This window comes from Microtus ochrogaster, unplaced genomic scaffold (assembly GCF_000317375.1).
Source record: "Microtus ochrogaster isolate Prairie Vole_2 unplaced genomic scaffold, MicOch1.0 UNK1, whole genome shotgun sequence".
Lineage (NCBI taxonomy): Eukaryota > Metazoa > Chordata > Mammalia > Rodentia > Cricetidae > Microtus > Microtus ochrogaster.
Window position 1 is genome coordinate 26,936,712 of NW_004949099.1, and position 13,648 is coordinate 26,950,359.

At 44.0% G+C, this 13,648-nt stretch overlaps 1 protein-coding gene across 4 annotated transcripts in view; it reads left to right on the forward strand.

Annotated features, from left to right (window-relative positions):
- The first annotated feature begins 12,183 nt into the window (after window positions 1-12,183).
- Thumpd3 (THUMP domain containing 3) overlaps window positions 12,184-13,648 on the forward strand; it is a 21,989-nt gene continuing 20,524 nt past the window's right edge. Inside the window, exons 1-2 of one of the 4 annotated variants that reach the window (XM_013352876.2) lie at window positions 12,184-12,238; window positions 13,293-13,581. In XM_013352876.2, coding sequence (XP_013208330.1) covers window positions 13,324-13,581 — 258 coding nt within the window. In that variant the 5' untranslated portion in view covers window positions 12,184-12,238; window positions 13,293-13,323. Of the gene's footprint in view, window positions 12,300-12,368; window positions 13,012-13,292; window positions 13,582-13,648 lie in introns of those variants that run through there. The other 3 variants (XM_005364991.3, XM_013352877.2, XM_026788099.1) reach the window with 3 other exon arrangements.

Sequence of the window (13,648 nt, forward strand, 5' to 3'; positions counted from 1 at the left end):
CCCCAATAAATCAGAACCAATGGTCTGAATGGCTCAAAATCTCCCATCTTGGTTCCTTTACTGATAAAGAGGACTGACTCATAAGACGGTCAGATGTTTGGGGGATGGAAGGGGCTGAAAGCCATCTTGAGGGAACGTCAGAGACTTATCATCTTTCGTTTGTTGGGGAATATTATTTTAAGGTATGCGACTTTTGTTAATGCTGCATTTGTTTAACTCTGTGAAGCTGTGATCCTTTGCCTGTCTAAAACACCGGATTGGTCTAATGAAGAGGTCAATAGGCGGGGCTAACAGGCAGAGAGCACAAATAGAAGGAGAGATGAGGAAAATGGGAGAGGGCAGCGAGAGAACAGGACAGGAGGACACCAGGGGCCAGCCACACAGCAAGCCACAGAGAAAGAAGTAAAGAAAGGTATATAGAAATAGAAAAAGAGAAAAGCCCAGAGGCAAAAGGTAGTTGGGATAATTTAAGTTGAAAAATTAGCAATAAACAAGCCAAGCTAAGACCAGGCATTCACAACTAAAAATAAGCTTCTGTGTGTGATTTACTTGGGAGCTGGGTGGCCCTCAAAAAGCCAAAAGAGCATAACATCACATCACAACATTTGTTTGTTTTTGCTTTTTCCAGACAAAGCTTTTCTGTGTATCACTGGCTGTCCTGGAACTCGCTCTGTAGACCAGGCTAGCCTCGAACTTACAAAGATCCAACTGCCTGTGCCTCCCAAATGTTGAGATTAAAGGTGTGCACCAACTCTTGGCTTTGGAAGCCCCTGTCTTAGGTGTTGGAAGAATATATGGGACTGTTTAACATTAGCAAGGCTTAGAAGTCTGAGCTGAGTCTTACCAAACACAAACAAGGCTGTATTGAGAACTGTAGTCATACTATTTCATACTAGGATGAGCTTTCTCTGGCTACTGGCCTACAGATTCATAATAATGTGGATGTGAAGAGGAAAGACTAGTAGGAAAGAGAAACAAGACCTTCCTACATCAGTGACTACCCAAGGAAATAGTTATCTATGCAACTGGTTCTAGCTATCAGTTCAATACATCTTTTCCCATCTAGCCCTGGGAAACCATGCTTCTAAAACATATATGATTGCCAAGAGGTGGTGGCACACGCCTTTAATCCCAGCACTTGGGAGGCAGAGGCAGGCGATCTCTGTGAGTTCGAGGCCAGCCTGATCTACAAGCTAGGGCTGTTACAAACAAATGTATATGATTAGCCCAACAATCAGCTTGGAAGAGAATATGGAGTCTGACTTCTTCAAGCCCAGCTTGCATTTCAAGAGGGATTGTTAACAGAAACTGCCTGAGAAAGAACTGTTCTACTATACTTCAGTACATTTCCATTCCTTTATCTAGAAAAAGGAGAAGAGAAAATTGGCTAATTATTCCTACTTGATTCTGTCAACATTTCTACTGCCAAGAGTAGCAATTACTCACCAGCAGACACTAGAAACACCCACATGCTAACAGACATGTACCGTCAGGCCTCTGTCAGGTTTTCCCAACTTTCCATTCCACTCATGGAAGCCTCTGGTTGAAGTATTCCCAAACACCAGAATAGGGCTTGTCTCAACAGCAGACTTTTAATTTTGCATTTTCTTTTATGTGTTAGAGGTGTTGTGTCTGCATGTATGTCTGTGCCCCACATACCCTGGAAATGGAGTTACAGATAGTTGTGAGCCACCATGTGGATACTAGGAATCAAACCTGGGTCCTCTGGAAGAACAGCCAGTGCTCTTAACCTCTGAGCCTTCTTTCCAGCTCTGAACAGTGGAGTTTCATATGCAATAAAATTGCAAGCAACCATGACTTACAGGCATATGCTGTGATTCCACCATCTATTCTTAGATCACAAGAAAGATAGAATATCAAAAAATAGAGGGAGAAAGAAAAGAAGAGGAAAGTCAAACATAGCTGTGCACGCCTGTAATCCCGGTAGTCAGAAGGCTGACAGAGAATTGCAAATAGGAGGCCAAGCTGGGTTACATAGTGAATCTGAGGCCACCCTGTGCTACATAGCAAAACCTTTTTCAAGAGAAAGAGAGAAGGAAGAGGAATAAAACTAAATAAAAGCAGGTTAAAAGTAAGCAAACATTTTAAAAGATAAATGTGAATGATCTCATGGACTACAAAACTGGATTGTTTCAGCTACTGGACATACTCTGTGTCAAACCGTGCTCTGTACCCGTTGTTTAATTCAATGCACAGTCGCCACACATGTTCTATACCCTAGTCATGGTTCTAAAGAAAACAAAGTACAAGGAAACCCCTCCTTCTTGGGCCTTCCATCGCAGGGGAGAGCTTATTTAGCTTATTCCCAATAAAGAATGAAGGCAGGAAAGGCAGGAGGCTCTGAGGTGCAGTCCAGTGGCAGAGCACATGCTTAGCACACATGCAGCCCTGACTCTGAGCCCCAGCATCAGGAAAGAGGTAAGGAGAGAAGAGGAAACAGTACACAGAAACAGAAAACTGGACAAGGAGATAGGAGAGAAAAAACACTGGGGGACTCCTATTTTGTTTCTGTTGCTGTGATAATAAAATGACTTGGGGAGGAAACAGTTTATTTCATCTTACAGCTCACCGCCCATCACTGAGAGAAGCTAAGGCCGAAACTTGAGGCAGGAAATGAAGCAGAGGCCATGGAGAATGTGACTTACTGGCTTGCTTTCCATGGCTTGCTTAGCCTCCTTTCTTACACAACCCAGGCCTACTTGCCCAGGGGGAGTGTCACCTACAGAAGTCTGGGACCTCCCTACATCAACCATTAATCAAGAAAATGAGCCGGGCAGTGGTGGCACACAACTTTAATGCCAGCACTCTGGAGACACAGGCAAGCGGTCTGGTCTACAGAGTGAGTTCCAGGACAGGCTCCAAAGCTACACAGACAACCCCTGTTTTGAAATCAAAAATAAACAAACAAACAAACAAATAAACAAATAAATGGAAAAGTAAAAGGAAGGAAGAAAAAGAAAATGACCCCAAGGAGGTATATAGGTCAATCTGGTGGAGGCAATTTCTCAATTGATGTTCCATCTTCCCAGACGACTCCAGTTTGTTCCACATTGATGAAAACCTAGCCAGCATGGGAAGAGGCTCTAAAGGAAATTAGACCCTTCCCAAAACAAACAGACTCTCTAGGCTTGGCTGCCTCGCACAGTAAGAGGAACAAGAGCAGTGCAAAGAGTGAAAGTGGAGGCTGCCAGGCCTATCGTGACTCACACTTGGAACTGGCCAGTAACACATTGCCACATTCTAGAGAACCAAATCAAATCTAGAGGTAAAAGCAAGCTGTAAACCCTGCCCAGGCGGCACCCCTTGTTGACACCAAAGATATCAGAACTGTGGAAGCCATCTTTGTAAAACTTTTATATTACCTCAGTGACAGCCACAGCCACTTATGAGACAGTCATCATTTTACCCCTACTGTACAATTAAGGGCCAACTCGGTCCAGGGTGATTAAACAGCCCCCCACAAGCAGGCAGAAGATCTAGGAGTAGCTCTCCATGGCCTCAGAGAACTTTACAACTGTTCTTCAAGGTGAGAGGCAGTGGCTAAGTTAATAGAACCCAGCATTCCTTCTTCTCTAAGAAAGAGATAGGAACATAAGAGTTCAGAAGCTGGAGCTTAAATCACCTAGGTTTGGGTTTGAATGCTGCTTCAGACTCATCAGCTCCATGACTTGGGCTAATAAGCCTCAGTTTCACCACCTTAATAATGGAACTGATAACAATGTGCACAGTTAAAACAGTGGTGAGACAAGGCCCCTGCTTTCTGCATTCACTGACTCAGCCATTCACAGACAGGAAAGACTTAGCTGCACCTGTACTATACACGGACAGACTACTTACATACCGTTAACACTTTATTAGGTATAACAGACAACCTAGGAATGCCTTAAAGGATACAAACCAATGTGCACAAGTCAGTACTTGTGCCATTTTATAAATTTATCTATATAAATTTGTGAACTTAGGACTCTATGGGGCATACGGAATGAATCTATTGCCACATCGAAGGACTACTGCCCCCTTACTATTGTTGACCTGGGTGTCCTAATTATTTGCCTTCAACCCAGCACTATATTGCAGCCTTGTGACCACAGTGTCCAGGGCTCATGTGACCTAACGATACTAAGTCCTCGTGACTTCCTCCGCTGTCTCTGAGTCACCTTTGCCTCTGACCCAATACCGCTGCAGCGACTACTCGCAAGGGACCCTGTCTGCACTTTTGACCGTGGCTGCACTTTTGTTGCGGCTTTTATTTCCTTTGCAACTCGCTGTCACTTTGTGCTAGAGCCCTAGTGGCCATCCACGTTGACCCCCATCATTTCCAGTCTCTCTCAGCTCTAACTGGACAACTGGAGGAGGAGATGGAAGTTTCCAGTTTAGGACATTTGCTACATTTATTTACTAACTAGCTTAATCCCCCCCCCTCATTTTCTCTGCTTTCAAGATGTCCCACCATGAGGAACCACTAGGTGGCAGGAGTGTTTCACTGCCTGGCTCATCGCCTTCTTTATGACCTATACATCAACTGCAGTAAAACTACAGTTCCTTTTAAATGAATAAGTTCCTTTTAAATCAACATACTTATCAATCGGTGAAGAACTAATAGATTCACATACTTTCTTCTGAAAATCCACTGTGATGTCACTAATTCCTTTCATAGTTCTCACAGGGGTCATATGACTGAAGAAGTTTTACTACCTTTGGCTTGAAAGGGCGTGGGAAAAGTAAATAAACCAGTGGTTGTTCAGTACAGGGCCAAAGCTAATTGTTTTCCCTCCAGTTGTCAACACCCAATGGGACAAAGGTCTTTGGGCTAAGGGTTCATGGACTATTAGGCTGTTGTTTCATTAACAGGATTGTAGATGCATCTCTCATTTCCCAGTGAGGTTCCCAGAAGGTTTCTGTGGAGGAGATGGAATTTCAGCTGCTCTCTGAGATAGAACAGGTGTGGGCACATCCTTCTTTCAATTACAGCCCCACAGGAATCCAGCCTGCCAGGTGGGATAGTCTTTTAACAAAATGGACTAGGAGGAACAAAGAAGGGAGGAGATGTGGAGTGAAGGCCAGGAATGCTAATAAAACCCTCGCTTTACAGCACAGAGGATCAAGAATTGCTGTATACAGTTGACGGGACAAGATCTATAGCCAGGTGTGGTAATAGGCACTTGTGATTCCATTACTTGGGAAACAGAGACAGGAGGATCTTGAGTTCTAGGCCAACCAATGCTACTTTTAATGAGACCATAAAATAAATAAATAAACAAGTATTTAACATATCATTTAAAATTAAAGGTAACATTAAGATACAAACTGTTGGGGCTGTAGCTGTAAGGACAGAAGGAAGGGGAAAATTGGATGAATGCAAAGTTAACAGGGTCAACTTAAGTACTTTAGCACAATCCATAGAAAATATGGAAAGCTGAACAAGCAAGAAATAGCACTGTGAATGTGTTATGTGGAGCATGAAAGCAATCACCAAAAGAAGAGGAAAACAGCACACACACACCAGAAAAAAAAAACAAAACAAAAAAACCCTGAAAACACAAAGTGCTAAGAGACCTTGTGTCTGTAGAGGAGATGAGTGGACTAGGCAATAGAATACTACTGTGTGATTTTTCTAATCAAGACTCTGATTTACGTTAAAAATGGGCTAGGACAGGCAGGTGTGGTGGCACAAGCCTTTAATCCCAGCTCTTGGGAGGCAGAGGTAGGCAGATCTCTATGAGGTCCAGTCTAGGCCAGACTACAGAGTAAGTTCCTGAACAGCCAGGGCTACACAGAGAAATCCTGTCTTTAAAACCAAAACCAAAACCAAACAAACAAAAGAATGGGCTGGGGGTCTGAGGCAACACAGCAGGTAAAGTCCTTATATGCAAACTTTACAATCTGAGTTTGATCCCTGGAATCCATGAGAAAACCAACTCTTCAAAGTGTTCTTCAGACCTCCAAATGTGCTAGAGTGAGCACACACAAATCATGACCACCATCACTACCATCACCGAAGGAAGTGAAATGCTAAGAAGTGGTAGGATAAGGTTTGTGGGGCACAGGGCTGGTCAAGCAAGTCTAGTGACCTGAGTTCAATCCCTGGAACTCACACAAAAATGGAAGAATAGAATGGCCTTTGAAAGTTGTCCTCTGACCTCCACTCAGACAGCCTGCACAGATAAAATGACACAGATACACATTTAATAATAATAATTTTTTTTTGGTTTTTTTTGATACAGGGTTTCTCTGTGTAGCCTGGAACTCAAAACTCTGTAGACCAGGCTGGCCTCAAACTCACAGAGATCCACCTGCCTCCTGATTGCTGGGTTTAAAGGTGTGCACCACCACTGCCCCACAATAATGATAATTTCTTTTAAGAACAGACTGGGAGCAGAGAAGTAGCTCAGTGGCAGAGCACAGCACATCTGAGGAGCTGGACTCAAAGCCCAGTACTGTCAAAAAATAAATAGCTCAAAAAGAAAAAGATAGGAAAAGAGAGATTTTTTTTTTTTTTTTTTTTGGTTTTTCGAGACAGGGTTTCTCTGTGGCTTTGGAGCCTGTCCTGGAACTAGCTCTGTAGACCAGGCTGGTCTCGAACTCACAGAGATCCGCCTGCCTCTGCCTCCCGAGTGCTGGGATTAAAGGCGTGCGCCACCATCGCCCGGCAAAAAAGAGAGATGTTAATGAGAATCGGACCTCTAAGTTCCTGGGAACAGCTTCCTCTGAGCTGAGAATCTGGTGCTCTGTCTGAGTTCTAACATTTAACCTGGGCAAAGAAATGCTCAGGAGGGAAAGGCTGCTGTCAAGTCCGATGACCTGAGCTCCTTTGCTGGTACCCACAATATAGGAGAGAATGAGTCCCTGCCATTTGTCCCCAGACCTCCACGAATATAATCATGTACACACATAGACAGACACTTCAAAAAACGGTAAGACATTTCAAAATATATTTGTTTACTTGGAGACGACTTTAGCTTAATAGAATCACTTCTGCCAGGTGTAGTGGCACGCTCCTTTAATTCTAACACTCAGGGAGGCAGAGGCAGGCAGATCTCTGTGAGTTCAAGGCCAGCCTGATCTACAGAGGAAGACAGACAGGGCTGTTTCACAGAGAAACCCTGTCTCGACCTCCCTTAAAAAAGAAGCACGGCTATGAGTTACAAATTAGAGGCTTCAGTCTTCATACTCATATGTAACTTGTTCAAAACAGGCATTTTCTACTTAGGATCCATTTTAGTCAGTATTTTCACAGCATATATTTGGGCTCTTTATGATAAACTAAATAATCCTCTCCAAGAAACTATAATAAAGAGGAAATGTGCCGTTGGCTTCACTGGTGGCATTTTGGCACGAGTTCCTTAGCAAGGACCTATCAGCAGAATGTGGTTGCCCTAAAGCAGCAAATTTGGTAGGCCCTGGTCACACACTTCCTTTTTTATCTTCTTTAGAAAACCACATCCAGTCTATCAGCAATGACTGCTATTCCTTCAGAATATGCCAGAACTTGACAACTCTCACCATATTCAACCCCGACACTCTAGTTTGAGTGTTATTACCTCTTGCCTGGACCACTGAAATGTCTAGTTACTGCTTTCATCCAGGCTCCAGAGTGGTATTGTTTGTGCTGTTTGACTTTGGCTTTGAAACAAGCTATCAGGTCATTCAAGCTGGCCTCAAACTTGCCACATAGCTGGGGATGACCTTGAAGAGGGCACCAGATCTCATTACAGATGGTTTGTGAGCCACCATGTGATTTCTGGGAATTGAACTCAGGACCTTTGGAAGAGCAACCAACACTCTTAAACACCCAGCCATCTCTCCAGCCCCAACCTTGAACTTCTATCTCTTAGGTGCTGGAATTACAAACATGCACCATCACCATCACATACTGGAGATGAATTCAGGGATTCTGCATGCAAAACACTCTGCCAACCAAGACAGCTCTCTTAATGCCAGACTGGTGAACTTTTTAAAAATTGTGTGTGTGTGTGTGTGTGTGTGTGTGTGTGTGTGTGTGTGTAAGTGCATGTAACTGTCTGTGGAAACCAGAAGATTGCATGCATCAGGTCCTTGGAGCTGGACTGTGGTGACTCTAAGTCATCCAGTGTTGGTGCTGGAAACTGATCTCTGGCTTCATAAAAGCAGCAAGTGTTCCTTACCACCGAGCCATCTTTCTAGCCCCAGAGTGGTGTTCTTAACTGTAAGACATGGTGAGAATTTGTAAAACATTGGTCATTTCATCTTACACTTGACTCCTTTATTTTCTCTGCCTAACAGGCCTCCTGGCTAATTTTAGACCTTTTGAACATTTTGAACCTGCTTTAGCATTCTCTTCTTCCAGTTTGTTAAACATGTTGTTCTCTTCCTTCAGGCTCTGCTTTGTGACCTTACAAAGAGGCCTTTCCTGTCCTGCTGAATTCCTATCTCTCCAGCACTCTACCTGCCCAACCCTGACTTTCCTTAGTTTTTCAGCATATTATTGATCCCTATTGTTATTGTATATTGTTTACCATGTTGTCTTTTTCATTAGAATATAAATGCAGACACCTAATGATCTCTCCCTTGCCTCCACTGCTGCATACCCAGAGCCTAAAAGAATATCTGACATATAATGCATGGTCAATATAATCTGTTGCCTAAACTGACAGGCCCAGCATATGACTGGTGGAACCTTACTAGACAGTATAAAGACAAACACAAGATAAACATGAGATGACACTAATAGACCCAGAGACTATCTCTTCAGTATTTTAATCCGTCATCATTGCAAGGTCTCTGTTAGTGCTGGGTTGTCTCTACTACCTCCTCATCTTTCATAACTGGAAGGTGGGCTGTAGATTCACAGCCTATTAAAAGTCTTTTACAATCTTAAAGTAAAATAAATAAACAAATGAAGTTGGGTGAGAGGCAGAGGCAGGTGGATCTGTGAGGCCAGCCTGCCTGGTCTAAAAGAGCTAGTTCCAGGACAGGAACCAAAGCTACCCAGAGAAACTTTCCTTCAAAAAAATGAGCAAATGAACATATTTTTAGAAGAAACAAACAACATAAAAGCCTTTTACACAGAACATTATGATTAGAATTTAGTAATCGTGTCCTATTTTCACTCTGAATTTGTGTGTGTGTACACAAGCCATAGCTCCACCAATACTGAAGGTCAGAGGACACCTGCGGCAGCTGGTTCTCTCCCCACACCATGAGTCTGGAGGACTGAACTCAGATATCAGGCATGGTGACTGAACCCCCACCTGCTGAGCCATCTCACCAGCCAGTTAAGAACATCATTTTATCATGTGGCTGGCAATACGTTAATATCATGGAAGTCTCCCCACAATTCTAGGAGGAAAGAATAAGTTTGCAGATAAAGAAACTGTAGGTGAATCTCACATAAGATCCAAAGCTTCCTCCACCCATATAAACTTGCTATTTTATTAAAATGTGTAATTCAGTGTCTTAGTATATTTATGATGGTGTGTAACTTATCTTTACTACGTAATTGCTCATGAGAACATGCTCATCCCCAGAAAAGCCAATGACCTTTGCTTATCACCTCCAATTCCCCTCATAATCATAAGCAACACTAATCTGCTTTCAGACTCTACATAGTCACCTTTGCACTGTGGTTTTCTGTGATCTCTCTCGCGTGCGCGTGCTATAGCCTCTACAAACTTTACATTTGAAGAGGAATATAAGTTACAAACTTGCCATTTGAAGAGGTATATACGTTACTGTTCATTTACAGTTCCCTAATGATCAGTGTATCGACCATCATCTCACTTACTTATTGATCATTTGCATATCTTTTTGGAAAGCTCTGAAGCAAGGCCTCTGATGCAAGCAAAAGAGAAGTTACAAAGACCCTAGAAGCAAAAGGAGCCTCTTTCTCAAGAGCTGAGAATCACAAATTCAAAAACAATTAGCAACTGCTTGAGGCCTTTCTCCTTTCCCACCTATAAACCTATAATTTTCTAGGATTCCCATCAGAAACTCCAATTATAGTAAAGAGCATGTCCTAACTCCTTGTACGATACTAGCGGCTCCTGGTTTATCAGATTGTAATCCCATCCAAGGCACTTCCGAAACACCCTATAATCTCATTTATGAAAAATAAAAAGGAATAAGCTTCCCTTTTCATTTGATATGTAACTTCAGAGCCACGAAGAGTTAAGTTACTCTTAACTCCTAGGCCTAAAATCTATGCTAAAACTGTATTTAATAAAGTGTGTTACTTTTTGAGAAGCCCACACCCATGCTCTTGGGTGAGCTTTACTTTTCCCTTGAGTGTGTCTATCCCCCCTGCCGAAAGGGTTCCTCTGTGTAGCCCTGGCTGTCCTGGAACTCACTCTGTAGACCAAGATGGCCTCAAATTCACAGAAATCCACCTGCCTCTGCCTCCCAAGTGCTGAGATTAGGGCATACACTACCACCTCCTGGCTTTTTTCTTCTCTCTCCTTAAACGTTTATTTATCGGGGTGGGGCCCTCATGGCACACATGTGGAAGTCAGGGGCAACCTGTGGGAGTCTGTTCTTCTAGCATGTGGGTTCTGGGGATGGAATTCAGATGGTCAGGCTTGGTGGCAGACACATTTTACCTACTGAGCCATCTGTCATAAACTACAACATGCTTTATACTGGCCGGTCCCAAACTTTTTCCTGCATCCAAGCCTAGAATCTGGTTTTACCTTATTCATTGTTCCTGCTGATAGGGACAGTGTGGCACCATGTCTCTGTTGTTGGTGCAGTCACTAAAACCTTAACTAAAAAAAAAAAATTAGTTGGAGGCGGGGAGGGGGGCCCACAGGGAGAATGTATGTACATATCATTCATGTGGTGTCACAGCATCCTTGGAGGCCAGACTGGAGCGTGCAAGTCCCTGGAACTGAAGTTACAGGCAGGCAGGCATTTGTGAGTGGCCTTATATGGGTAGGTGCTGGGAACAAAACTTGAACCTTTTGGAAAGGCAGGAGTTAAACACTGAGTCCTCTCTCCAGCACCTTGCTTTAAAAATCAAAAACAAAACAAACCAGTTGTCTCCTTTTGCTGAATTTCCTTTTTAAGATGCTGTGTTTGAGCCGGGTGGTGGTGGCACACACCTTTAATCCTAGCAGAGGCAGGCGGATCTCTGTGAGTTCGAGGTGAGCCTGGTCTACGGAGCAAGTTCCAGGAGAGACTCCAAAGCTACACAGAGAAACCCCATCTCCTAAAAACAAACAAAAATATTTCATTTGGGGCTACTGAGACGTTTTAGAGGGCTGATACTCGCTGCCACTCCTGGTGACCTGAGTTGGATCACGAGAACCCACGTGGTGGAAGAACCAGTTCCTGCAAATCGTACTCTGACCTCAGGTGTGGCACATATGCTCCCGCCCCAAACACACGAAATAAACTAACTAAATTATAAAATGTAACCTTTGAAATATAAAGAAAAAACATGAAATACACAATAGTGTAGTAACAGCCAACATAGAAATGCAATATAAAAACTACAGACAAGGCTGTGGGCTATTCTCTAATTACAGCCCAGCTTGATTGCCCTTTGCAGAAACCAAGCAACATGCTATACTCATCCTTAATCCCAGCACTCCGGAGGCATAGGCAGAGACAGTGGATTTCTGTAAGTTCCAGGCCAGCCTGGTCTACATAGCAAGTTCCAGACCAGTCAGGGCTACATATAGATTTCCATCTCAAAAATAAATTCTGCCGGGCAGTGTTGACACAGATCCCTATTCCCAGCACCCGGGAGGCAGAGACAGGAGGATCTCTGTGAGTTCGAGGCCAGCATGGTCTACAGAGCAGGTTCCAGGACAGGCTCCAAAGTTAAGAGAAACGCTGTCTCGAAAAATCTAAAAAAATAAAATTAAATAAATTCCAAGCAAAAACTTCCATGCGAGAAGGGAATGGTGACAGATAATCTCTTTAGTTCTAGTTCCTCTCACTTTAAAACGGTAGTCAAGTCATAGTCCCATGCTTGACGCAAAGAACTTTGGAAAGACCGAGCAGCTAACGCAGCACCAGCTACGGCTACGCCCTCCACAGAGGTTACCTCGGGACAGGTGACCCGCCGGCAGTCCTTCCTGTTCCGGTTCAGAACGAGCCAACCGCGCACAGCTTTATGCGCACACTCCTCTCAAAACGAGCCCACCCGGAGCGCGGGAGAGCCGTGACCCCAAGGTCTGACTTCCGTTTCCGGGGTGGCAACGCGGCTTCCGGCGGCGTGCCCCGAGCGTGCTCGCAGGTGCGGCCACCGGAAGGGTCTGTGCTAGCAGCCGGTAACTGGCCCGGCTGGGAGTGGCCGGGTAGGCGGGATGGAGGGAGGGCGGCGGCGGTGACTTTGTGTCAGTCGGGGCCTTGACGGAGCCTCTGGCTTCTGGCTCGGCTTCATCGAGGGTGGGAGTGGAAGACCAACTTCCCTTCCAGTCTGAGCCACCTATCAAACTCTCCAACCTGTACAAGGTGGAGGTCTTTAAACGACGGCCAACAGGGACACGGTGGTTATCTCTGTGGCCTGTCCTTGGTACAGCAAAGGGACGGCAAAGGTGTTACTTAAGTTACAACTCCTTTGTAAATCAATTGGGAGGTGTGGGACTTCCATCACGGTAACCTTTCTTCAGCCCCTTCAATCGACACAAACTTACCGGAAGTTTGTTTTATTAACTTCAGATATTTCCGAGACTGGATGCACATCATTGAATCTCAGCGTCATTTTGTAGCGAACTTTCAGATCTTTGTATTTTAGATAGGAAAAAGTTGAGTTAATCTTTGTTAAATTCACACTGCTCGCTGGACTAGAAGGAGGAAAATAGATACCCCACCCACACATTAAAATGTTTGGTCCTGTGTTATTCTCATTAAAATCTTCTAACTTTGAGAAAGATTCGTTTCCAGCTTGAGGCTGTGCAGGATTAACTTGCTTTAGGGTCATTTGGACCTGGGAGTGTGGGAGGCAAGAATTCAAACTCTCAGAATCCCCAAAGCCTGACATTCTGAACTGGCAGCCAGAAGGACAAGGTGGGAGGATTTCTGTTTTTATGTTAACAAGTAATAGTTGTAAGATGGTGCTTGCAAGCACAGGTGACCCCCCAAACCAAACACTGCACGCCATGGAAATGCTTTGTGTCCTTTCCTCTTATGTGCCCATATATTGCTTGTTTAATCATGCCTCACTGCCTGCAATCCATGCCCTTATTTATACGACAGTTTTAATTCTAGTACATACATTTGAAATAGGAAAAGAGACGGATTTATTTATGTTTTGTTTTTGATTTTCCTTTTCTATATTGCCTGTAAAGAGGCGTTAGGCCTTTTAGAAACATTTCCGCCATGTCTGACACTCAAGAAGCTACCAACCAACTCCTGGATATGAACCTTCATGAGGAGAGCGAGAAGCCTGTGCCCGCAATGGAAGGTGGCATCAGAAGTGAGTCTGAGCATCTCCGGGTCACTATTGGAGCCACTGTACCCACTGGCTTTGAGCCAACAGCTGCAGATGAAGTGAGAGAGAAACTGAAGTCACCATGCAGAATCAGCAAAGACCGGGGCAAGATATATTTTGACATTGCAGTGGAAAGTCTGGCTCAGGTTTGAACAAAATGGTGTTTAAATTAGTCTCTTAACTTCTTGGGTTTTTTGTTTCGTTTTGATTTTT